General features: G+C 41.0%; 5 protein-coding genes across 8 annotated transcripts in view; 2 read left to right on the top strand and 3 right to left on the bottom strand.

The window, feature by feature from the left end:
• Window positions 1–64: 64 nt before the first annotated feature.
• On the bottom strand, window positions 65–6,248 carry slc25a55a (solute carrier family 25 member 55a). 2 transcript variants are annotated; one of them, XM_031878313.1, is made up of 10 exons: window positions 6,161–6,248; window positions 4,150–4,250; window positions 3,577–3,702; window positions 3,109–3,164; window positions 1,831–1,921; window positions 1,618–1,736; window positions 1,295–1,490; window positions 1,049–1,203; window positions 738–813; window positions 65–650 (listed from the first exon to the last, which is right to left on the bottom strand). In XM_031878313.1, the coding sequence occupies exons 2-10, from the start codon at window positions 4,167–4,169 to the stop codon at window positions 491–493; spliced, it is 999 nt and encodes a 332-aa protein (XP_031734173.1). In that variant the 5' UTR covers window positions 4,170–4,250; window positions 6,161–6,248; the 3' UTR covers window positions 65–490. The 2 variants fall into 2 exon arrangements, with proteins under 2 accessions (XP_031734173.1, XP_031734174.1); XM_031878314.1 differs by lacking the exon at window positions 6,161–6,248 and having other exon boundaries at window positions 4,150–4,442.
• Window positions 6,249–10,468: 4,220 nt separating this feature from the next.
• tshba (thyroid stimulating hormone subunit beta a) lies at window positions 10,469–11,769 on the bottom strand. The gene is made up of 3 exons (XM_031878333.1): window positions 11,715–11,769; window positions 11,404–11,604; window positions 10,469–11,119 (listed from the first exon to the last, which is right to left on the bottom strand). Exons 2-3 carry the CDS (start codon window positions 11,563–11,565, stop codon window positions 10,841–10,843), a joined length of 441 nt encoding a protein of 146 aa, XP_031734193.1. The 5' UTR covers window positions 11,566–11,604; window positions 11,715–11,769; the 3' UTR covers window positions 10,469–10,840.
• Window positions 11,770–13,189: 1,420 nt separating this feature from the next.
• Window positions 13,190–22,149, top strand: slc5a8l (solute carrier family 5 member 8, like). Its single transcript, XM_031878328.1, has 15 exons — window positions 13,190–14,060; window positions 14,404–14,469; window positions 14,701–14,752; window positions 15,115–15,182; window positions 15,511–15,665; window positions 15,964–16,104; window positions 16,190–16,319; window positions 16,418–16,506; window positions 16,762–16,874; window positions 19,570–19,637; window positions 19,743–19,829; window positions 19,933–20,126; window positions 20,759–20,868; window positions 21,001–21,086; window positions 21,197–22,149. The coding sequence occupies exons 1-15, from the start codon at window positions 13,707–13,709 to the stop codon at window positions 21,308–21,310; spliced, it is 1,827 nt and encodes a 608-aa protein (XP_031734188.1). The 5' UTR covers window positions 13,190–13,706; the 3' UTR covers window positions 21,311–22,149.
• A 261-nt stretch (window positions 22,150–22,410) lies between these two features.
• LOC116400474 (cell wall protein DAN4) lies at window positions 22,411–24,332 on the top strand. Of its 3 annotated transcripts, none has more exons than XM_031878332.1 (4): window positions 22,411–22,587; window positions 22,892–23,396; window positions 23,506–23,649; window positions 23,736–24,332. In XM_031878332.1, exons 2-4 carry the CDS (start codon window positions 22,898–22,900, stop codon window positions 23,861–23,863), a joined length of 771 nt encoding a protein of 256 aa, XP_031734192.1. In that variant the 5' UTR covers window positions 22,411–22,587; window positions 22,892–22,897; the 3' UTR covers window positions 23,864–24,332. The 3 variants fall into 3 exon arrangements, with proteins under 3 accessions (XP_031734192.1, XP_031734191.1, XP_031734190.1); XM_031878331.1 differs by having other exon boundaries at window positions 22,413–22,587; window positions 22,887–23,396; window positions 23,733–24,332; XM_031878330.1 differs by having other exon boundaries at window positions 22,414–22,587; window positions 23,733–24,332.
• A 77-nt stretch (window positions 24,333–24,409) lies between these two features.
• sycp1 (synaptonemal complex protein 1) overlaps window positions 24,410–24,852 on the bottom strand; it is a 12,417-nt gene continuing 11,974 nt past the window's right edge. Inside the window, 2 exon segments of the mRNA XM_031878327.1 lie at window positions 24,410–24,588; window positions 24,690–24,755. Coding sequence (XP_031734187.1) covers window positions 24,448–24,588; window positions 24,690–24,755 — 207 coding nt within the window. The 3' untranslated portion in view covers window positions 24,410–24,447.

Raw genomic sequence — 24,852 nt, 5'->3', positions numbered from 1 at the left:
AAAATCCCTTTGCTATAAATTGGGCCCCATGTGTCCTCCATTTGCAGCCTTTGTAACATGAGACAGCGATGGAAAAGGAACAAAAAAAGCAAACATACAAAGTACTACAAGCTGCCGCATTCAGCAATTTAAAAACTAGCATATTAAATATATGAAAAGTGATAACGAGGAAGAAGTGTGTCTATTTGATGGAGTGAGCTCCCGTCCCTCACAGAGGGAAACAGGACCGTCTCAGAGACAAAGAAAGAATAACACTGCAACGCTGAGTCCCCCATAGCCAAAGGCCGACAGATTCAACTGCCTACTGAATAAGTCACAAAAGTGTTTTAAGTGCAACACAGCTGTCAGAAGTTCAAATCACAGCTCTTCATTAGCCTTTCTGACTGTTTGACAAGATTATTATTGTTGTAAACGGAGTGTAGCTGCCAGTTGCTCATCCATCTACACTCAGAAGGTCCTATGCATAGTCAGCCAGCAGGTCCACATGCTCTCACGCTGACAGGAGGTTTAGAGGCGTGTTGTCCAGGATGTATTCGGCAACTCCGGCAAAGTACATAACCTGAGCGATGCCGAACAGAGGAGCGATGACCAGAGCTCGACAGCCAGCACCTTTCAGGAAGGCAGACGGTCCCTCCTTTCGCATTATTTTACTGTGGAGAACCAGAGGGAGGAGTTCATGTTTATAATCTCTCACACACACGCCGTGTAGTTATGGGAGAGTGAGTGAACCGTCTTACCTCACACAATCCACAACTCCGTTATAAGTCTCCTCACTGGGCCCTTTGTTCAGTGACTGCAGTCTAGTCTTCACCACTGGAAAATAAAAATAAAATATATTTCATTTCAGTGCTGCTACGACACAGTTCCTACTTTTTTCTAGAGATCGTTTTCAGAGATGATCTAGCGTATTGACAAACATGGAAGGCACAATTTAATTTATCTTTTTCCATGCGTATTCAACGACCGGAAAATTGCTCAACTGTTTTTCTATTTCACGAGGTAACCCTGTACGAACTAAACGGGGCATCTTGTTGCCTCTCAAACTCACCGTCACAGGGGTTAACAGCCACAGCGGCAATAGAACCTGCCACACAGCCCGAGAGAAACGCCCAGTAGAAGGGGGACGTCTCCTCGGGACTGGCTTGGCCCAGCCGGTTCAGGTTGGCAAACAATGGGAAGTAGATAACAGAGAAGGGGACATCCCTGAAAGAAATAAAACAAAATATTGTTTCAGACTGATAACTGGTCTAACAAGTCGACACGGTTCCTGTTCAGGAGGGATCAGCGGTTTTACCTCATCAGCGTTGCCCCCAGCCCCTTGTAGAGGCCCTGGATGCCGTGCTTGTGGAAGAGTTCTTTTGCGATCTGTGTGGCAGAGACGGCTCGAGGCGCCGAGACCACCGTGCTAGAGTTGTAGGAGCGCGTGAGCACGGTGTTAGTGGCCACGAGCTTGGTGGGAGACATCATGACCGGTTTCTGCTGCTGGGCCGCTTTAGAAAAACAAACAAAAAAAAAACAAAAAACAACAAAACGTGTTATTACACGACACACGATGACGCCGGTTTGAGTTAAACACACACACTCCATGATACTCCATATCAAATGTATGATTCTCACCAAGTCTGCCCGCATCCTGTAGCTGTATCTTGAGCATCTCCATGGGGGTGGTGACGACCACCTGGCACATGCCGGCACCACAACCTGCCAGCATCTCTTTAAACACCGTCAGCCCCTTTCTGTAAAGAGATAGGAACGACATATTAAGCGCCACAACTGATGACACTTTATTTCCGAGAGATGACGACGATGTCATGAGACTGTTCCGCTTACCCGTCCTTGGAGAGGTGATGCCGGAAGAGGTCATTAGCAGCCAGCTTGATCGCCTTCTCAGGGGTGACCAGGGCCAAATTTACAGCAGCGCCTGAGGAAAAGCAAACACGCAGTTAGCATTCAAGTCACAATGAAGTTTTCACTCAGCACATGAACATTTCAACAATAGAATTCAATCAGATTATTGTACAGCTTATCTACACACAGACAAGACAAATTATCAATTTAAAGTAGCTTCAGACATGAATGGAGGGGGAGGGGGAAGTGACAATTTAAAAAAAAAAAACATGTTTCAAGAGAGGAAATGAGGATGATGATGAAGAAACAGAGGAAGATGCAAACATCAAGTCTGAAGTACAGCGAGTCAGACAACAGAAAGAGAGCCCTCTTTGTACAGAGAAAACTTTAAGAAAGAGTCTGTTTCTAATGAAAGTCAGTGAGTAGTTAATGACAACAATGAAAAGATGTGAAGTGACAGGACAGACTGAATCCTCGACCGTGTTCCGTGTGTGTAGACTTTGAGCAAACTTAAAGCTGATCTGTGAGACTGTTGCTCATAAAATGAAGCACAGATTAATCCACCGCTGTCATATTTTTAAGATCAACCCAAAGTCTGCAAGGACACGTCTTCATAGTCAAGAAAATGAGGATCTACAACAAGGTGACGGGAGAGTGAAGCAGACAGCCGAGGAGTTATTAACAAGAAGTCAAGTCACAGAACAAGTAGAAAACAAAAACGTGTGCCTATAGTTTTAAGTAGAGCAATATTGTAAGAACCATCATATGATTTGCCTCCAGCGTGGCTGCGCCTTATCGGCTAGCCTTCAATATCCCAGGGGGACCCACGTCTGTAATATGAAAAACACAGATGCAAACAAATAGCTTTCCTCACACAAGCAGAGACCCACAGTAAATAGGTCTCCATTTCTCTCATATTTAACTATGTCCACAAGATTATTATCTTTCTTTTAGACATCAAATCAATGAAGTGATCATTAAACAGTGTTTTCTTACTTACTACATGAATGCTATTAAAAACTAATTAATATTATATATATATATATATAAATAAAACACGAGAGCAGCTTTGGCCATAGTCCATTATTCTAACTCATAACTATACTGTTAAAAAGGAACTCATGCCATCAAAGCACACTGTATCTGAACAAATCAATCAATGTTCAACCTCGTCACAGAACGCTCTTACTCCTTTATTTAATCCTCTACTACATGTTCGAGCCTACTAGTTCTTAATACTAAGGTGAGCATAACTCTTACCTCTGTACATGCCAAAGTACCCCTCTGATCGGACTGTCTTGACAAGGCAGTCCACCCTACAAAACAAGAAAGCAGGGGAAACATCATCGGTCTGACTCATTTAAAAAGGTGGCCGATTTGAAAGAAACATTTGACAAAGGGCCTGATTATTTTAAGGAAAATAAACAGTTGTTTATCACGGCGATGTCTTATCAAGAGACAGTGAACAGTGGCTCTTCTACGTAAACACAGACGCTTGCTGAGAGGGTCAATGGAGCAGAACAGTTCCACCCTTCACAGGCATTTGGGGATTGAGAAAGACTCAGTCGTCATGGTCCGTCAAGTCAGGAATTTCACTAAATCCATACATTCATCATGATGCCCTGCATCCGTCATTGTGCTAAGCAGCTGGCTTACACATGGGACATAGTAGCAGTTACAACGTAAATTGGCGTTGTCGTGTAAGACAAAGTAACTAAAAATACTTACATGCTCTTGTAGACCTGCTGACCTTGTCTCTGATTCTGCAGCCTGGTCTTTGCCAAGTCAATGGGGAAGACGCAAGTAACCCCGACAATGCCAGCGATGCCTCCATTAATGAGCTTCGCTGGGAGGCTAAAAGGAGACAGCAAACAAAAACAAAGAGTGGCAATACTTTAATGTGGGAATCCATCTATAACTGTGAAACAGTGAAAACGGCCTATAATAAAATCAAACAACGACAGCTTCTGAATGTCGAGGATTTGATACTTTTCTGTTTATTAGCATTGTAAACTCATCATTATATTATGGGCTTTGGGAAACAGTGGTGGACAGTTTTCATATTATATATACAATCATTATATTAGAAAATAAATCAGTTGAGTAATCAATAACAACAATATTTTGAATTACTGATTAAGATGTAGGCCATCCATTGGTGAACTGTGAAGTCCATCACATGTTGCTAAGGCCCATGGTAATGTCTTTAAATGTCTTGTTTAGTCTCATCATTTCAGCTCTGGTGCCACTAATGGAGACTGATTGCATATCATTATACTTTATGGAGGAGAGGAGACTCACCTGATCTGCTTCTGAGACATGATGACTTTGCAATAAGTAAAGACAGAAGTGTATAACGCAGTGATGTAGATCCAAGTGTTCTTCAATAGATGAATAGAGTCCTAGAAAAGAGAAAACGGGAGGATTTATTCCAAAGACTTGAGCAGCTTCCCGAGTACTCAGAGACTCTTGGATGCACGGAGTTTATCCCACCGACAGCACAGGCTTTGGATTATCTAAAGCACATGTGTCAAACTCAAGGCCTGCGGGCCAAATCCGGCCCGCCACGTCATTTTATGTGGCCCACGAATCCGCCAGCAAAAAAAAAAAAAAAAAAAGATTTTTTTTTTTTTTAATTTTGGAAAATAAATTAAAAGTTAGACTTGAAAATAAAAGTATCCCCATGGTCGAAATTATGAGATAGAACATTGAAATTATGAGACAGCATGTTGTCTGTGTACCGACATTAAAACTATCACAACAGGTGGACAGGAGAGGGAACAGCCCGTAAAGCGGTTTTCCAACAAGTGATTGAGTTGAAAAAGATCGACAAATAATCCCAAAATGTCCACGAAGAGCAAAATTGATGGAGAGGCAAGAAAATGTAATTTAAGATGGGAAAGCGAATACATGTTTGTGCTTCAAGGAGAAAAACGGGTCTGTCTTCTGTGTTATGATGCGTGTCGGTGATGAAGGATACAATTCACGTCGGCATTTTGACACCAAACATGGAGCTAAATTTAACCTCCAAGAAAAACATAAAATTGTCCAAGAATTAAAAGGCAGACTGCAATAACAGCAGAATATATTTACACAAGCTACAGCCCAGTGCATGCTAAAGGTATGTGAGCAGGTGAGCTCTGATCAGATACAGACTTTTACAAATGTCAGTTTGTGAAGAAACACCATCGCAGACCGAGTTCAGGAACTAGCAGCAATCTAACAACACAGCTAGCTAAGAGACGAGCAGGTACTGGTCTTCTTCATTAGCTGTTGATGAAGGCACAGACAACACGGACACAGAGCATCTATCCATGTTTATAAGACCTGATCTCAGTGAGGAGCTCTTGGATGTAGCTGCCATGCACGGGACGACGACGGGGACAATAGTGATGCAGAGAGGTGACAAAAATAGCTTTGAACAAAGTTAATGTCATAACTTGTGTTTGATGATATTTGTCTTTGTTATTTTCATTAAAAGTTTGATCTTTGATAGAGTAATGTGGGTTTCTTAACCCTAAATTAAAATGATTTATGTTATAATAACAGAAATGTGTTTAAATATAATTTTTCATTTATATAACTGCATGTACAATATTTTAACACTTGAATAAACAATAATCAAATGCAGAGACAGTTATTTACCAATATGTCAGGGAGTAGTTACAGTTATACAGTCTTACATTTGCAACCGGCCCTTTGAGGGAAACCATGATGCTGATGTGGCCCGGAGTGAAAATGAGTTTGACACCCCTGCTCTAAAGCACCTCAGAGTCACGAGAGAGCTCAGCTACTTGCAGAATGAGTAGTAGCTACAACCCGTAGGCGTGCCCTAACTTGCACACCGGAACACCATACATGGGCATTGTCAACTTCCATTCATGTAGAGATAGACTTCCAAGTAACGTTAACATGCAAACTGAGGCGTGAAATAAGGCCTGCATGGTTGTAAACTGAATGTTATGGGGCTACGCAATGCAATTCAACGAGAAAGAACTTCCGCTATCTTTGCAAATATGAACCGTTATCGCGTTTTAAATAAAGGGCTCTGCATTCATATGTCATGTCATGAAAAAAAAAATGTAAATAGTTAAATATTTAGAGATGAAGCGCAAAAACTATTTCCATACAGCATTGTCTCATAAAGAGGAAACAGAGAAGAGCTGTTGCTTTCGGGTTTGTCAACGTTGGTTAGGTTATCAAAGATACCCATTAAGACCGATACCGACTCTAAAAGCGAACAAGCTGGCTACCTCGAACAACTTAATGACTTTTAAACGCATACTAAATTATTAGTTTGAATTTTACTCACCAAAAAGATTGTCTTGCAGTAATTCTGTAAGGTTGTTTCAAGCCGCTGTTTCTGTGTGAGTCGGGCGCCGTATGTCTGCTATTATAAAGATGAGAAGAGAGAGTGGAAATTTCCACTGAGTTTATATCAGGGGGGCGGAACTATATCCCGTCACCGCTACATACCCAGAGCTGATTGGCTTCTTTGAACGTTCTCTTATTTCATTGGAAGGCCTATCAGTCAGTCTACCTATCCACCAATCAGACAGCGACAAAGATAATAAAGGGTGGACTATGAAAGAAACCATTGTTCATCGAACACTTCTTTAAATTATTATGATTAAATGTAAAATAAATACAAATGCTTAAAGTTGGACATTTAAAGATCTTTTTTTTTGTGGAGGGATTATCCCTAAAGTCGGTGGAGGGGTCAAGGCACTCCTTGGATCTTGAGGCTAATATAGTAAGTCCCATTGTACATCTACAGTTAAGATTATCATGGTATTAAGAACATTCTGGTAAAATTGAGAGATGACATCATCCTAATCTATGCGACTGAAGGGTGAAAAGTACCTAAGCATACCAATGCATTTGAGGCGCTTGAGTACGTGTACTTCTATCTACTCTGCAACATTTCAGTGAAATAATTAACTTTTTTCCTCCACTATCTGACAGCCATTGTTGCTAGTTATTTTAATGATTCATATTTTACCTAGAATACGCATCGTAGGTTTCGAAAATATAATACATTGTTTGAGATAATTTACCATACAGTACACCACATAGTTAGCTCCCTCTTTACCTGCTTACATGTTAATGCATTAGTTGCCTGATGATAATAAAATAATATAAGATAAAACAACTATAGGGACCTTTCTCCTGCATTATAAGTTATTTTGGTTTTGATATTTTTAACTGCATTTTGCTGATAATACTAATACAAACTTTTACCGAGGGTTTAAAATACAGGACTTTTACTTGTAAACTTTAAATTGTGGTACTGCTACTTTGATGTAAGTAGTTGGGCCTTATCCCTTCATGCCGTCCTTGGGTGAGGGAACTGATGGCCAAGTAGGCGTACACGTACAAGGAATTTGACACATGTGCAGAAATAGACCTCCAGAAAAAACAAGGACGACAAAGCTGAACAAATCCCACCACACTCTCATTCCTGTCTCTGTTAATGTGTCTTCAAGTGAGGCACTGAACTCACAGGTATGTCTTTGCGCAAACATGAGGAGTTGCCTGGGAACCATACAAATCTGGCAAGAAAGTGTTGCTGAAAAAAAAAGCATGACTGTGGCTTCACCTGAGGTAAATGTTTGTTTAAAAAAGAAAGTATTGATGTGATGAGAGGAACATGATCCATCTCTTGTCTAGGGTGAATCAGGAACAAAAGGTAGCTTATCAAATTACTTAAAGGGGTATTTCCAATGTGTTATCAGACCATCTGGTCAGTCGAATAGGTTTCAATTGCATGTGCTGACTTGCCTTGGGTGTGACTTATGTCAAGTTACAATGCAAATGCCGAAGGCAAGAGGGATCTTGTTAGGATTGAAACTGGTTCCTCTTGGTTTGGTTTGACTCGCATTTTAAACACATTCGGGAACCTGCCCTTCACTTGCATAGCTCAAGCTGTGAAGTTGCGTGACAGTGGGTGCTACAGATCAAGTGTGTTGACAGTTTTCTGATAGACAGCATTATTATACTTACATAACTATTCTATCTTGTTTGATTAAATATTATTACATTATACTTGGGCTGTTTTGATGAGTATCTTTTGTATTCAACTGTAGCCAAATCAGGAATTGGATGATCAAGGATCATATTAACATTCATTATAAACCCTGTTGACACCAAAAGAGGAGCAATAACTTGGAATTCTCCAAGGCTTGGAGAGATAGTCTTTCTTGTAAATGGTTTTGGACAATTTTGTATATGTTCATAATCTTTAGATAAGCTAAATGATGTAAAAATATATTCTGTTCACTTGAAAAACTTACAAGATTGATGCTGAAGAACATTTACAGCACGGATAGTGTGTATGCTTTTGCACTGGCTTGTTTTGTCTTTTTTTTACTACCATAACAATGCTGCAATGTGCAAGTGAAGCAAACTGAAGCAAACTAAATCTCAAACAACATCAGTAGTGATAATGTAAATTTGTTACAACATCACCAAGGCACAGTTACAAGGTTCAGCCAACTATTAAGCTGTGCTAGTAGCTCTGTTAGGCTGTACGCAAGCACAGTGGGTCTGAGAGCTTAATGCTAAGACATTAACATTAGCATGTTAGCATGCTAATTAGCTGTAAACAGGAGCCAATAGCTGCAAATGATGGAAATGTCACTAGTTTTACAGGCATTTAGTCATCAACCTAAGTACTGGACAAATACAAATTCTCACCTGATGACGGTGCTGGAGGAAACCTTAAGGTACCACCAAAGTTATTACAATGCGTCCCGAAGCGACCATGAATGTCTGTGTGTATCAAATTTCACGGCAATCCATGAGATAAATTGTGGAAACATTGCTCTCAAAATCACAAATGTGGACCTCACGGTGGTGCTAGAGGAAAGGTGAGGGGATCACAAAGTCATTAGGACACATAGTCTGGGAACCATGAATATCTGCATAAAATGTTGTGTGAATCCATGGAGTAGATGTTTAGATATATCTCTAACATGAAGAACCAAGGCACTAAAAGAAAAGTTGGAGGATCATGAACTGACAATCAATGTACTAAATTTGATGTTAATCTTTCCAGTAGTTGTTGAGATATTTCAGTCTAGACTTAAGTGGTGGACAGACCAACCAACCAACCAACCAACCGACAGACTTTGCCGTCCCCATAGCATGGGCCAAAGAAAAATCTCATAATTTTTTCTAGTTGAATAAACACAACACAAACAAACTGTAGGGTTTGTCTGAATGAGAGAGTGATCGGTATGCATGCCACATGGCTGGTTCTGCTGATGGAAGCAAATTCCATTTCATCCACTGTTTTTTTTCCATTTGGGTATTAGGGTTTTCAAAACACCACACACAGGGAATTTCAGCTGGGCGATTCAAATCATTGTGCCATACCAGTCTGATGATTTTAGAGTTATATTAGGTCAAGTGTTCGTATAAAATTGACAGCATAATTAACCCAGTTATGTGAGTTTACGAGTAAAGCCATGCTCGGGCATGTAGAGCTTTGTAGCCAGGACATGTTTTTCATTCATGAGATGGAAAAATGGCCCTCCTTTGCACAGTTAAAAAAAATAATGATACTATAATTACTATAGTGAAGTAACACCCATAAAACCATTGATCTAATCAAATGAACCACATTTTAACACAAGTGGGTCAAAGGAAGAGAAGCCATATTGGCACTGATACACAAAGACATAAACGATGACTTTGCAAGGTTAAACAGAGAGTCGGGTTGTCAGAATTTGTAGAAGCTTTCTCTCGAGGTTATAGTGACTCAGCTGTTTTTCATCCACACTTCTCCCCGATACCGCAAGCTGGAACTCATCTAGTTTTGTTCCACTTCTGCTCCAAAGACCACACCTCCTCCTCAAAGTTGCTTCAAGGTTCGTCATTTCATGAATCCTGTCAGGCATCAGCGGCACAAAGGCATAACTTGATATGGGGAGTAATGCAGATGGTCACTCCTGTTGACTGATGAAAAGTGTGACAGAGAATCATCCTTGCCCTTTGTGCTATCCATTCAAATTTTATGTTTTAACCAGCTTTCTATTCTATTCTATTTGACTAAATGCAAGAAGATGTCAGAACTGCAGAACCAACAAAATAAGATCAATAGGGCTCAGTTACATACAGTGACCGTCCTAACACAATAGTTTTTTCATCAACACAGACACTTTAATATATAACTGTCACTGACAGAATATACGGTAGGATAAGGTGAGCAGAGAGCAATTTCACAGAGATCCACATGATGAACTCATGATACATTCTCCCACTCTGAACTGCTGTGCTATTAATAAGCTCCAGCTGTCTTCCCAAATTCCCTTTGAGAATGGGAAACTACACATATAAGCTCTGGGATGAGACGAAATTACTCAGCAGATAACATAGTCACACTGTAACTCTGGTGTTTGGAGTCTCTTTTGCGCGCTGTGTGTCGGATATTTGCGGCCCACTGGTAATCCATTTAATAAGAAGACGTGCGTCAACAATCATGTGCGTTCCACAGAGACTACTGAGGAAAATATCCCGGGGTGACATTGTGGAGCGTTGTGGCCTTGTGTGTGTTTGGTAAACAGAAAGCTACAGTATACTCAGGATGTGATTAAGTCAAGCACAGCTTAGTCAGAGAGCTATTTAGAGACTTCAGCTTTAATTGGGTTGCATTCACAGAATCCCCGTCAGAGTAAACATAATACGTCTGGCAGTCACACACACTCACACACACACGAGTGTACAGGGGGATGAATAATGACACAGACAAAAATGCGCACCGGGATCAACCCCCACATTGTAAACTGAGAAGCAGAGCCGCAGCACAGACACACTGGGCAACAAAGACACAATTAAAAAGGCTGGTACAACAAGTACCAGAGCAGACAGCGTGGACAGTTATCACTGTATCCATAACAAGCTAAAGGATGACCTTTGTCTCTTCCCAAAGCATTCACGGTTCATGCAGTTTCAGCTCGGTAACTTTAACAAGCTGATGACAACAGAGAAATCAAAAAGGGGTCATGTAGGTGCTCTGGCCAGGGTATGGGTAGACACGTCTCACTGGTTTGGTACACCGAGCTCCGCCCACGCTGGCCCTGTGCGCGCACTCGTCGCTGTCAGTCCTGCAGGCCCCACAGTAGCAGCTGAGGGCCACCGGGTAGGTGAAGAGGGGGTTGGAGTCAATGGGGCAGCCGGGCAGTATTGCTGCACGGTATTCCACCTTGTCATAGGTACAGCCTGTCTGGATAAGGAAGCGTGGGCCGACTATAGTCCTCAGGTTGCTGTCCTGCTCACCAGAGACAAACACATCAATCAACAATACATTTTCAATTCCTCAAGAACACAAAACTTTATTTACGAGCATGTTTTCAAATGAAAATTTAAAAGAAATGGGCCCAAAAATAGTGTTTTTTTTATTTGACTTGACCTAATGTCAAACACAACTGTGAACATCTCAATAAGCATATACAACATGATATAAACTTATACATCCCTGATTTTTCTGTATGATGTTTTTCAGTGTTCTTTTTCCCATCTGAAGGAACAAATGACAATATAGGACATACGTACCCTTGAGTAGCAGAATCCCATGCAGATGGTAGTGTTGATCGCAACACAGTAGTCACACTCTGGCCTCTCCACGTACAGGGTGAAGTCAGTGGGAAAACACATGGGAACAGCTGGGCTGAACAGCAGAAACAGGAGCCAGCAGGTGAACGCTGCAGTCTCCATGTTAAGCAATGCTGTGTTTTTTCCCAATCAATGTGGGAACTGAATGGGAAGTAAAGATAAAGAGAGAAACTGACAACCAGAGAACCAGAGAGGATGAAACGTTTAGTATCTTAAATATTATGTGTTCCCCTTCTGCATGTGTGGGTCACCTGCTCAAGAGATGTGGGCACCTGCAGACCCGATGGTGCAGTGAGTCTGAACAACATCCCTGCTGACCAGTATTTATGCAAAGATGTTATAATCCACCTGCATCCAAGGTAGCAGTTATCTTCTATCGGTGACGAATAGGAAGACCTGAAAGTGAAGTCCATTATGTGGATGACATGAATTAATGATTTCCTTCATGGACAAAGTCCATGCAATAACCAAGGGAATTGACGCAATGGATCATCGAGCAGCTAAAACTTTAATTTGCGCATATAAGAGTGCATATCTTTTAAAGACCTTAAATTTCAACCCGAGTTTTACTTCATCTTCCAAAACAAACCCAATCTGTCACTTATTTGGGTAAAAATTAACTGATAAAAAAAACACGTCTTAAGCAGCAAAACACTTCAATGCACTTCCTGAATGTGCATGTCACATCGATGCTTTTTGCATTGTGGGTTAGAAATCTAGATAGCAATGTGCACACAACATTTTCACAAACTGTCACAGTCCTAATGTACTGAACACCGGTGGAAAACATTCAGAAAAGGTTTATCTAATCTGCTTTTCTATACGTATGTTAAAAAACGACTGCAGCAGACGTAAGCATTCATATCTAAACACCAAATTCCTCAGACACAGACTCCAAGCTTCTGGCAAGTCAGTACCTTGATTTAAAAAGTGAGAAGTACAACCTTCTATCCAGCGCTGCAACACTGCAGGGATTTCCTTATCTCTATTTTTGTTTAATGATTGTCGAGAGTATTCAAAGTCTCTCCGATAAATTAGGTGATAAATGTGAAGCATGCAGTTGTTTTTAACTGTCATTTGTTTATATCTCCTCTTTATTTAAAATTCAACAAGACTCCTAAAAGCACATTGTTCTTGCATTCCACGGCACAGATTTTCTTCTTTTCATTTCAATCACAAGTGTCGTCACTCTAATAGTGTGCAATAAAGTCTATTCATGAATATGAACAATGCATCCAGAGAATATCAGAATACACTCAGTGAGTGTAAGTTCAGTCTTTGTCTGTTTTAGCAGCTCCTAGCTTCTCCCCAGGTCTTTCTCCCCTTCACAAACATTAACATGTGCCATTTTACATTAACTTTCTAAGATTTGACTGGAGCTGATTTTCTCTTCAAGGCTGACTTGAAGGAAATCAACCATAAAATCTCCATTCATGCAATTACTAGTATTACAATGAATGATGCTTATTCCATTGTGCTGACATTAATGTCCCTGTGGCTTACACCTTCTCTTTCTCTAGTTGTTTTTACCATAGTAGTTTCACATTTTCCGCCCCCACACACCTTCATGTTTTTGTATTTGAAATTATATGCTTCCCTATAAATCGCTGGAATGATAATCAAAGATAAAGATGTGCAAAGTAAAGCAATGGTCATCACGTGACCCAAAGTGAAAAGCATAAAGGTTGAACCTGCCCTGCCTGTGTAAATTCCTCACGATACAACACTCATACTGAGTAACTTGGGAGTTGTGTAAAGACCCCTCCTAGATGAGAACGGACACATCTAGACAACAGAAGGTCTTCAAACAAACCTCAGGATCTTTTTACAATCCCTGAAATTACAGCTGACAGTAACCGTGTGTCCTTGATGGATCATTAACTAAAGTGAACTAATCTTTATAGTCTACCGAAAACATCAGACTGCTGACAATTGCAGAAGATGTTCAGTGGTTGAAGTATCTCATTATTCTACTGCAGTCGGAGCGACTCGTATGGTTGATAGAGACCCTGAACTCTTTGGATTTTGCCTCTCTTTGTTGAAGGTTTGAAACTTTTGTATATGAGTGCAACTGATTTTCACATGTTTCACATTTGACCAAGTCTGAAATGCACTGAAAAGCATTTTTCAGTCAGTCATCAGTGTTTTGCTCTTTGCTCTTAGTGGTTTATGTACAACTGGAGTTGAGGTAATACAGAAGCGTCTTTGACAACAGTTCAGAGTGTTGTGAAACTGAACTAAGCATGGTTGGAACAGGTGGTCCAGTGGCCATTTTCTCTGTGTGGGATTATGTGGTGTTTGCCGGAGCAATTTTGTTGGCAGCGGGCATCGGCCTTTTCCAGGCCATCCGGAGCCGCAAGGAGACCAGCAGCGCTGAGTTCTTGCTGGGTGGACGGCAAATGACGGCTGTGCCAGTTGCCATGTCGCTCACTGCCAGCTTCATGTCTGGCATCACAGTCATTGGCACACCTACTGAGGCCTACCGGTTCGGAACTGCCTTCTGGCTCTTCGGCTTCTCCTATGCCATCATGTCGGCAATCACTGCCGAGATCTTCGTCCCGCTTTTCTACAGGCTGGGGATCACCAGCGCCTATGAGGTGAGGAAAAGTCACAGACTGTACGTGATTATTATGGCGCTGCACCAAATAACTTCAAATGTAAACATCAACAAAGCAAGCATGCTAACAGAAATGCATGACTTTTACCGGACAATGTGGCTAATGATACGTCCAGTACAGTAGATTTAAAGGGATCTTGGTTGAATGGCTATAAAACGCTGCACAGAATCCAACTGCTGTAAAAGTATTTCCTTCAAAAGGTGTTAAAACAGAGAAATACAAACCAATAAGCAAACGCCTTTTATACTTTGTGGATGTACAAACCAAACCAATGTGTGGAAACAGTTTAATGATGTCTGACTGTTTCTCCTTTCATTCCTAGTACCTGGAGATGCGCTTCAGCCGGCCCATTCGGATAATTGGGACCACGATGTACATCGTACAGACGGTAACTAAAACATGCTTTTAATATTCAACAGATTTTTGTATTTAGATAATTCAAACTAAACGTACAAAACCTTGAAGAATGGAACACTCATCTATAATTTACATGGTATACGTAACATGATAACAAGTCGGCCTGTTTGACTTTATGTAGAATTCTAGATACCAAGATTAATATGAATCACATGATTGTTGTGTTTCCACCTAATCAGCTAATGGTGCCATCTGTTTTCAGGTCCTCTACACTGGTTTGGTCATCTATGCTCCTGCTCTTGCACTAAATCAAAGTGAGTCTATACGAGGGCTGTTCTTGCTACAACTATGTATAAATAGTAGTTCGTATGACGCTATAGTCTTCCAGAGATACCTGTGTTATTTTTAATGTCATTCGTCATGAGTTGCCCTTCTCTCGTGTTTGTCTTAAAGACAGATTGACCCTAAAACAAAAGAGGTGACCAGATGTGTTTTTCTTTTAAATGAAGTGGGAAATCATCGCTTGTGCAAAGTAAAAAATAAACATGGATGGATACCCCATTTCAGAGAGGTTATGGAGGCTTTGGCTTGAAGTTACTAACACTGTCACACATTGTTACGTCTCAATAGGTTTATTTTAAAATCATAACGGAGCTTTTCTTTTGTGATTTCACAGTCACAGGACTTGATCTCTGGGGAGTGCTGGTGGCTACAGGAGCGGTGTGCATCGTCTACTGCACTTTGGTTGGTATTGTGCATTCTAAAAAATATGATGTATTGTATTGAACAAATGATCTGCGTACCCAAAAGTTTACAAGAGGTCTATAATGCATGCAAACACAGACTGAAAACCTCAAGTCCAAGCATGAATGCATGTGTATCTCAAACTGTTCGTTGTGATATTACACTTAAATATCAGCTTCCACGTCTGATATGCTTGTGAAACTAATGCAAGGTATTCTTTGCATGACAATGCATAATTGTACACATTTTAACATCACAAGCCTCATCTAGCTTAACATTGGAAGTATTTGGAAATGATAAGGTGGCTCCAACATGGATTTTGTTTCAGGGCGGTCTGAAAGCAGTAATCTGGACGGACGTGATACAGATGGTGATCATGCTGGCAGGTTTTGTGGCCATTATAGCCAGAGGAGCTGTACTGCAGGGAGGCCTGACGAAGATTTGGGAGGACGCTGGCCAAGGAGGCCGACTAGAGGCGTTTGAGTATGTTCACAGGCAGAGTTGTGTCAGATCGTATTTGATGTTTGTCTGTTTTTAACTCATTAATCAGATCAATTAGTTGGCAGCTACATAAAAACTAATGAGCTCAACTTTCCTAAAATTGTTTCCTCTAAATGCTTTAGTGTACAAGGAAGGGAGATTCACTGGAAATTATCGAGAAAAATAAATCTAAATTCTGTTTGCTTATTGCCTTTAAAAGTGTCCTCTCACACTGCCAGACGTTTGAGCTGTTGATGTCCCCGAACATTCAACACATTCACATCCTGTTCACTTTTATCAGTTTTGACCCAGATCCTCTGAAGCGACATAGCTTCTGGACCATCATAGTCGGTGGCAGCATCATGTGGGTGTCTATCTACTCAATCAACCAGTCCCAGGTGCAACGCTACATCTCCTGCAAAACCCTGAGACATGCCAAGATGTGAGCATTCCTGCAATGCACTGCAAACCTTCCTGGCTGTGAGCCACGGCCCGTGCACCGACAAGTCTTCTTTTTTGTCTCTCAGGTCGTTGTACGTGAACATGGTTGGCTTGTGGGTAACTGTGAGTCTGGCTATGTTTACTGGCCTCACCATGTACTCCATTTACAAGAACTGTGACCCATTTACAAACGGGGATATAAGCACCTACGACCAGGTAACTGCAGTTGTCTGTTTACTCATCATCATCATTCTGCTTTTTGTGGAACAAAGTATGATTGTTAAGACTACGATTCGCTTATGTTTGCAAACCAGATGCTGCCCTACCTTGTGATGGATATTTTGGCAGATTACCCTGGAATCCCCGGCTTGTTTGTGGCTGCCGCATACAGTGGTACTCTTAGGTGAGGCCTGAGACGAACGAGGACATTACATTATTTTAAATCAGAACAAAATAGCCTGTGTTTGCTAAGGAAATTATCTCGTAGATAAGGTATAATAGTAAAGAAAGATTGAGTCACCGGTTATGTGACTTATTGTGAAAAGTCCACATCATCTGTCGGCTACCTGAGACTAATGTGTAATCTATAATCTGCCATTCACATGCATCAGTCTTCCTGTTCTGTGCAAAGACTTAATAGCTTACTGTTTGTTTTCAGCACGGTGTCTTCCAGCATTAACGCTCTTGTTGCTGTCACTGTGGAAGACTTTATTCTTCCAGTGTGCAAAAACCTCACAGAGAAGCAGGTGTACTGGATGAACATGGGCCTGAGTAAGTTCAACAAAACACTTTCACAGTCGCCCAAGAATGAGCAGGCTTTAGAGAAGCGTAAAGTTCTGAGGGACAAACTAACACTAAAGAAAGACAGTTCTGAAGAACGCTCTTCCATAAAACCTTTCCCTATCTCATTGATTACCGAGCTCACTGTACATTCTGACGATAATTACAACAGTAACCACAGCACAGTATGACTCCTTGAAGTTCACAAGATACCAGTAGACAAGATAACTACTATCTCATCTTGTTATTCTAGAGGTAGTTGAAAGTGCTTCCAGTTCCACTGAGCGAGTTACGACATGATCAGAACTGGTTAACACTACATAGCCCAACGACATAATGAAATCCTTATTTGTGAAGAGTTTTTCTTCAAGTGGACTGCTCTGGGCACAAAGTAAAAACAGTGGTTAAAACTACAACAATCTTCATCAGAGATCAGTGAGAAAAACCTGCACAGGCAGGATCATGTGAGACGGTAAGATCAAGGGCGTAGCTCCATTATGCATTCAAACAACTTCACAATGTTCTAATCATTACAGAGTAGTCCCAGATGTTAAATAGAGCAGTCCCTTTGTGATTACAACAACATTTTATATCTGTTTGGTGAATAATTCTGGAAGTAAGGTGAAAAAACATTGAGGATGATGTGGCCGAGGCGAAGGGCAGAAAACGGTTGGCCGTCTAGTCTTCTCTTCAGGTTCTCCCCCATGCAGTTTCCCAGTGTACCCGGCACATTCCAGGCACAGCTGGACCGTGCATCACATGCTGCATGTACTTTGACACCGTGTTTTATGGACAGCGGCCACGAAATATAACCAGACATTCCTCAGTGCGGGGGCCTGGGCCCACTTGTCTGATACAACCTGAGTTTGTCACAAAGCGTATATATGACACAGGAGAAAACACAGAAAGTCTTCAGAGACATGGTGGCTGGAAATATTGCCCTTCCAGTGTCAGCATTTGATTTGGACACTCTTGCAAAAAAATGACCGACCCAACGTACGCTTTTTAATAATAATAACAATTATAATAATACATTTTATTTATATAGCACTTTTCATAAAACTCAAAGACACTTTACATTAAAATCATCATATATAAAAGCAATACACTAAAAACATAAAATACACAATAGTGGTCACACATTAAAAGCAGATGGGTTTTGATCTGTGATTTGAATATGGAAAGTTCAGTGCAGTCTCGGATGTGTTTGGGGAGAGAGTTCCAGAGGGAGGGGGCAGATATGGAGAAGGCTCTGTCACCCCATGTCCGGTGCTTGGTCCTGAGTGGAAGAGACAGGAGGTTGGCATCAGAGGAGCGGAGCCGACGGGATGGAGTGTGGTGGTGAAAAGCAGGTCGGTGAGGTAGGAGGAGGCCTGATTGTGGAGGGCTTTATGAGTGAGGAGAAGGATTTTGTATTGGATCCGTTGTGGGACGGGGAGCCAGTGGAGGTTCTGGAGAACAGGGGTGATGTGGTCGCGGGAGCGGGTGTGGGTGAGCAGGCGAGCAGCAGAGTTCTGGATGTACTGGAGTTTATTTAGGATAAATTTTTAAGTGGGTCACATCCAAGTCATCCAGCTGTCCAAATTCAGTGGTGGGAGGGAACATGATAACTCATTTTTGGAAGAAAACGTGTCCACTTTTGGACACGCAGAGAGTGCAGAGTCTGCTGGTGGTTGAGAGACAGCAGGAGGGTCGACCCCAATGCTCTCATTCTCACCAGAGGAGGAAGCCTCGTAATCAGGGTCCTCTTCCAACAGCATCCTCAGTCTCAGACACATTCTGTCACTTTCACTGTAAAAGACCTGAGACTAAACATCATTGGCAGAAAACCTTTGTTTCGAGGGAAATTTCAATGGAGACAGAGTAAAAAGAAAGAGCAAACAGGGCACCAGGAGAAATGGTTTAGATGGCTGCTGTACAACCTTTTAGACGTTTATATACTGATGTGTACAAAATGCGTACAAGACATTGAAACTGTGACCCAGTTGTTCACATTAAATTAGGAACAATCATTAAATAAGATATCAAGCACTTATTTCGGGACGTTAAACATTAAATGGGGTCGCCAATGATATTAGAAGTGTTAAAATGATTCATGTCATTTAAGGTTTTGCTAAAGCTGATACTTGCCTGTTACGGGACAATAGGCTTCAAATCTGTAGCCAACAGAAGTGACAGTACCCACTATAGGTCTTGTAGTGCTAATTGAGACGTCATAAAAAGGATCGATCTGTCTCCTGCGTGCAGAGTCTACTGTAGAAACTATCCTACATTTAGTCTACACATGTTTAACGGCTCCCAACAGCCTGCAATCGGATATAAAATATTTTAGAACTATGATTACTGCCTATGAAAAATATTTAGGACTTTTCTTAAGGCTTTTAAAAACTGAATGCAATGCTTTTTAAAGACTTTTCAAGACTGGCAGATACCCTGCAAAAGCAAGATGTCTTTTTAAAACACATTGAGCCCAAAAATCACTATTTTACTACACAAAACTCAGACCTGAGTGGCATCTATCACTAAATCTATCACATGAGGACATTTAACGTTTAAATATGCATCAGACTTTGAGGACAAGTTTAGCTAACCTACCGCACAATTTGCACCGAAGAACATTTGGGATCTGAAGGCTGTTTGTGATTAAATCCTTTCTGTTGATGATGTTGATTTTAACATCAACCAGGTGTGTTCTTTGGTGCCCTGTGTATTGGGATGGCTGGAGTTGCTTCAGTGATGGGAGACGTTTTGCAGGTAACCACCATTCACTCATAGGACTGCAGTCTGTTGTTGCTCTACAGCACCTTCCAGAGCTGAATATCAGGAACTACAAGCCTCCTGATAGCTTTCTGTTTCCAGGCAGCTCTGTCCATATTTGGCATGATCAGCGGGCCTCTACTCGGTCTTTACCTACTGGGCATGCTATTCCGCACATCCAATTCAATAGTGAGTATTTTTCTTTTTCTGGAACATTCACTTGCACAGCAACACCCTCTGACAAAGAAATCTCGCCAATACAACAACTGTGACAGCCATATTTACATTGCAGGGAGGACTTGTGGGGATGATCCTCGGTCTGGTGTTGACTCTGTGGGTAGGGATTGGAGGCCAGGTTTACCCACAGACAAGTGAAAAGACAAATCCTCTCCAAGTCAGCACTGTGGGCTGCAACAGTACAATGGGCCAGAATTACACAACGACAGCTCCGTGGACCAGTGCAGTGACTCTGACCTCACAGGCTGAGTGAGTCACTTTACATCTAACGAAAGGTCCACCTGCTGTCAAGCACATCATGTGGTCATAGCAAATTAATAAAAAATACAAAAATGATACAAAAGACTTTATTCTATAAGTCAATTCATCAGGAAAAGTAGAAACTTAATAAACTTTTACAGTAAAAATAAATAGATTTTGCTGCCATATGAATGCTCCAATGCTATATCACTATATCCACACACTTCATTCAACTTAATCAAATCTGCTGCACCCAACTGCTTTTCTGGACCACATTTCAGAAATAGATTTTTTTTATAGGTGGAATACATTTTAAACATTCCCACAGAGAGAGGATCCAAAAACGCTGTGTTTGTAAACCTGAACTGCAGACATTGGTTGATTATGGTAACTGATTAGTCGATCGACAGAACATTTTAATAAGCAAATAATTCCTCAGGTATTTTTTTTCTCATCAAGCAAACATGCCAAATATTCTCTGGTTTCCAGGCTCAAACATCTGTTTGATATCATTGTAAAGTCACTGAATATGCAGCCTGACTTCATACAGCATATCATCAGAAAGCAGTGGTGATCATGTTGGTGTAACGTGTAGAGCGGCAGGAGGACGATGACTAAAATGATTTTCTTTCGCGTGTCAGTGTGAGGCCACCTCTGGCAGACTCCTGGTACTCTCTGTCGTACCTCTACTTGTCTCTCTTGGGTACTCTGACCACAATCGTGTGTGGCCTGCTGGTGAGCATGATCACAGGTGAGGCATTATATACTAACCACTACTTCCACTGTAGACACACATTAATGCATTAACACACATTAATGATCTACATATTATAATCTAAATCTACCAATACAACAGTGAGAATATGTCTCTATTTCTCTTTAGGTGGATGCAAGCAAGAGAAAAGGAACCCTGACCTGTTTGTGAAGATGAGTGACCTGATCTGCTTCAGTTGCTGTAGTAAATCAGAGGTAGGAGACTGACCCTTTTGTTAGATAATAGGTAGTAAATGAAGGATATATTACATGTACATATGTAGATTTTGTCACATTATTAATGTTTTGTTGTTAATCCACTACAGGCATCAGACGTCACAGAAAAGGCTGCAGCAGACTTTCATTTGATAGCTGACGACTCAGCATTCAAAGACTTTGACCCGATGAGTAAAAATGTTGAAAACTCCATCAAACTGTAACGCTGCGACATCGATATGTTTTCTCTTCTTCGTGGAGACATTTTAATGCAATTGTTTTTTTTATAAACATACAGATGACACGTCACAGTTGTTCTGCTGCTACCTCTGTGGTGCATTTGGTGCAAACAATTGTAACTTCATTATTGCTGTAAGCCTATTTATGTTGACGTGAATTATGATGTGTTTTAAACATGGTGCTCAAATCAAAATGTAAAATCAATTTGGAGTTTAACTTAAGAGAGAGCATGATAACAAGTGATAAAGCTTGGCACAACTAAAACAGAACTTTAACAGAATATAATTTAAATACAAAAGCTTGCCTATTCATGTTGCTTGCTGCCCTACTGAGGTGCCTAAACAACAGAAAAAAAACAAGAAATATCATGCAACAATTGGTGGAACATTTGAATCATTTAATGAAACCCAAGACGTTTCAGCTATTGAGGTATTCATCAGAACAATAAGGAAACAGAGATTTTAAAATAACACAAGGTTGCCACATATGTTGCTCCAGTGTGACTGAGCTGCTCCCATTTCCTGTTTAGCAGCAATGTGGCAACTTGACTATACTATTGCCCTTTGTTCAATAGTTTTCCCTGCCAGCGGCTGCTAGCTGTATATCCTGAACACTGCCCTCCTTTAGGCACACTATAATACTGTCTGATATTTTACAACATGTGTGATGGCATTACTGTATTGAAGGAACAATGGCTATTTCTTTTTGAGTATATGTTTAGTGCCTAGTTATTTATATCTAGAAATTGTGCAATCTTTATGAACTACCTGCATGAATTAGTCATAAATTCTACTTGTTAATAAACAATTTGTACAAAGTTCAACCATGTTGATTGAATACACACGTACACACGTTCAGCACAGAAGACTCCAGCGGCTGTATTATGACCTCTGTATGTTTGTGAGAGGAAATACAATACATTTACAGTGTAGTTAATGCTTTGGCAATGCAGTTTGTCTTCCACTCAGGGCTGTAAACTCTATTTGAACTGAGCAAGAGAGAGAGAAAGATAGAGAAAGAGAGAGACAGAGAGAGAGATTGAGCTTTGGTCTAGGTAATAGCTGTGTCCTTTGTCTCCTTGGAAACATACAATAGAGGAAGTTTACAAAGAAGTGGCCTGCCCACTTTCACCTGCCACTTTGCCAGCAAATGAGCACGAGCTGGTCCAGGTTCATAGGAAGTGAGGAGTCGGCAGTGACATGGAGGCAGACTCGCTGTCAGGGAAGTGAACCGAGTCTCTTGTTTATACGAAGAAAACAAGGTGAGCCAGATCTGTCATTTACTTCTTATTCACGGTTTGGACCTAAGTTAAGCTCTCCCTTGGGAGGGAGATTAGAAAAGTTTCCACCGACGTAACCACAAAAGATCAGAGTTGTGTGTACACAGTCATGTTTAGTGTGGCTGAAGTTATTTCCTGCATCAGATCTGTTCATGTAACGCATATGACCTACTAGTAAAAGGTCAAACACAATGTTTAGGGTATTGTTTTCACTGCACAGACGTTAGGGGAACATAAATGTATGTATTCCAGTGTTTTTCAGCCTGTGTTTTGTTTCCCAGTACAGAACTAAATGGCCATGGACACCCTCTTTGCTACCCTGGCTTGTTACCTTCTGGCCATTCCCTTTGCTGTGGCACAAACACAGACGGATAAATTAACTGTCACGCCAACAATAACAACCCCTGATTTAAACACGACACTCACAGAAACAACACTATCTTCATCTAACTCTACTGGACGTGTGACTGTCTTCTCAAACTCGACGGAGAACACGACTCCTTTCACCAGCACGACCCGGGACAATGGCACCTTCACCAACGCTACAGCGGCTACACCTGAGGGCACAAGTCCACTCCAGACTCCTCAGTCAACAACCGACGTGACTCCTCTAACTAATAGTACGACACCGACGACCACAACACCGGGCACTCCTACATCTACTGCTCTGACAACATTGACGCGGAGCACAGCAGGTTACATAAGTACACCAGATACTACAGTGATCACAACTGCAAATTCATCTCACACTGTCAACACAACCTCAGGTTCAGTGGGCACAACCACACAAGGTAGGCATCAGGCTTCAGTTTTGTATTAATGATTTGATTACGCAATGCAAGTTGATGTTTAACTCGCGTGAATGACTTTAATTTGTTCATTCTTTTGCTGTGTTACAAGGTTTGAGACTAAACATTTCAGAGAAGAGCATGACCATCGTCTTCAGCGTTGTACTTGGAGTGTTTGCCCTGACAGGGGTTGTGTTCATGTTCCACAGATGCAAACATAAAATCCAATACTTGCATCAACCTCTAAACAACATGAGTAAGGACTTCCCCTTCAGTATGCAATCAGGAAATAATATTTTGTCTTTGATTAGCAATTAAAAATGCCTATTTCATTTTCAGCAGATGAATTTGTGGCAGACGAGGACACACTTGTCATTTCTGGAGGACTTTATGACGGCCATCCAATATACGACAACGTGCCAACGGCCCCAGCAGACCAATCTCAATTTCATCTCCAGTTCCTTCATTAAGGAGGAGGGAGCTCACAGTCGGAGACGTCTCCTTCTGCACTTCTGATTTTCCACTAATTAGTACGATTCAGCCGTGTGAAATCTAAATTCTTCATGAGAGGCATTTAGAGAGGAAGAGAACATTCAAACAAAGACAATGCTGATCAATTTGAACATTTATTTTACTTATATCACTGTCAATATTAGGAAACGTGAATATATTAAGTCAGTAATACATAAATGAACCATTTCCGACACCAACAACATGAACTTGTGCAGAAAAAAAGAGATTGCATGTGAACAGCAGTAAAGATAAATCATACAACACGACAGCACTACAAGAAACTCTGAACTCTCCTCCAAACCCAACAAAGAGCTGCTAAAAAGCTGGAATATGAACTAAATCTTTCTGTGGTTAACAACACAGTTGAACTGATCCATAACATACTATCTACGCATGTTAAGAAATAAATTGGCATGCTCTTATTAATACTGTCTATTGGATCTTTAACAGTGCCGTATATATGTATGTTAACAAAGTTGGAAAATGAACATCTGAACCTGTCTATTATGATAACTGTCTATCTGACCCATCATAACACTATTTATGCAAATATCTTCACATTGGTCGTCCTCTTCTTTTTGTCACAGCCAGTGACAGCAGTCCAGCCAGCATCCCTCATTCTTTTCATTGCAGCAAACTTCAAGGAGCTCCCTGGTGATTTATGAGTGACGGGGCTCTGAATCTGAAAAAGACATTTTGATCCAAATCTTTTAACTACCAGGGATTATGTCTTCTTTGTCCATGTATACAATGCATAAACCCAATTTTCTAATAGCACGTTACCTTCTTGAAGATGTTACGTTTGCATTGTGGAGCGGAGAAAGTGTGTGCAGGTGCACTTGCAAAGGTCTGCCAAGAAGAGAAAAAGAAGGCCAAATCAGCTCTACTGGCAATCTGCCACGAATGATAACAAACAATGTCTTCTTCTGACAAACAAACCATCAGC

This window comes from Anarrhichthys ocellatus, unplaced genomic scaffold (genome assembly GCF_004355925.1).
Source record: "Anarrhichthys ocellatus isolate YVR2014 unplaced genomic scaffold, GSC_Weel_1.0 scaffold173, whole genome shotgun sequence".
In the NCBI taxonomy this organism is placed as follows: domain Eukaryota; kingdom Metazoa; phylum Chordata; class Actinopteri; order Perciformes; family Anarhichadidae; genus Anarrhichthys; species Anarrhichthys ocellatus.
Note: the sequence above shows the minus strand (reverse complement) of the source record. Positions and strands in the feature narration are given on the sequence as shown.

Bases quoted from the DNA above. Each gene is read 5' to 3' on its own strand.
- slc25a55a (XM_031878313.1), bottom strand. From the start codon at position 4,169: ATGTCTCAGAAGCAGATCAG. The intron at 3,703-4,149 runs GTGAGTCTCCTC...GTCTCCTTTTAG, and splicing joins ATGTCTCAGAAGCAGATCAG to CCTCCCAGCGAAGCTCATTA. The intron at 1,204-1,294 runs GTAAAACCGCTG...TATTTCTTTCAG, and splicing joins CTGGGGGCAACGCTGATGAG to GGATGTCCCCTTCTCTGTTA.
- tshba (XM_031878333.1), bottom strand. From the start codon at position 11,565: ATGGAGACTGCAGCGTTCACCTGCTGGCTCCTGTTTCTGCTGTTCAGC. The intron at 11,120-11,403 runs GTACGTATGTCC...TCTGGTGAGCAG, and splicing joins TGGGATTCTGCTACTCAAGG to GACAGCAACCTGAGGACTAT.
- slc5a8l (XM_031878328.1), top strand. From the start codon at position 13,707: ATGGTTGGAACAGGTGGTCCAGTGGCCATTTTCTCTGTGTGGGATTAT. The intron at 14,753-15,114 runs GTGAGTCTATAC...GTGATTTCACAG, and splicing joins TGCTCTTGCACTAAATCAAA to TCACAGGACTTGATCTCTGG. The intron at 15,183-15,510 runs GTTGGTATTGTG...ATTTTGTTTCAG, and splicing joins GCATCGTCTACTGCACTTTG to GGCGGTCTGAAAGCAGTAAT.
- LOC116400474 (XM_031878331.1), top strand. From the start codon at position 22,898: ATGGCCATGGACACCCTCTTTGCTACCCTGGCTTGTTACCTTCTGGCC. The intron at 23,397-23,505 runs GTAGGCATCAGG...CTGTGTTACAAG, and splicing joins AGTGGGCACAACCACACAAG to GTTTGAGACTAAACATTTCA. The intron at 23,650-23,732 runs GTAAGGACTTCC...TTTCATTTTCAG, and splicing joins TCAACCTCTAAACAACATGA to CAGATGAATTTGTGGCAGAC.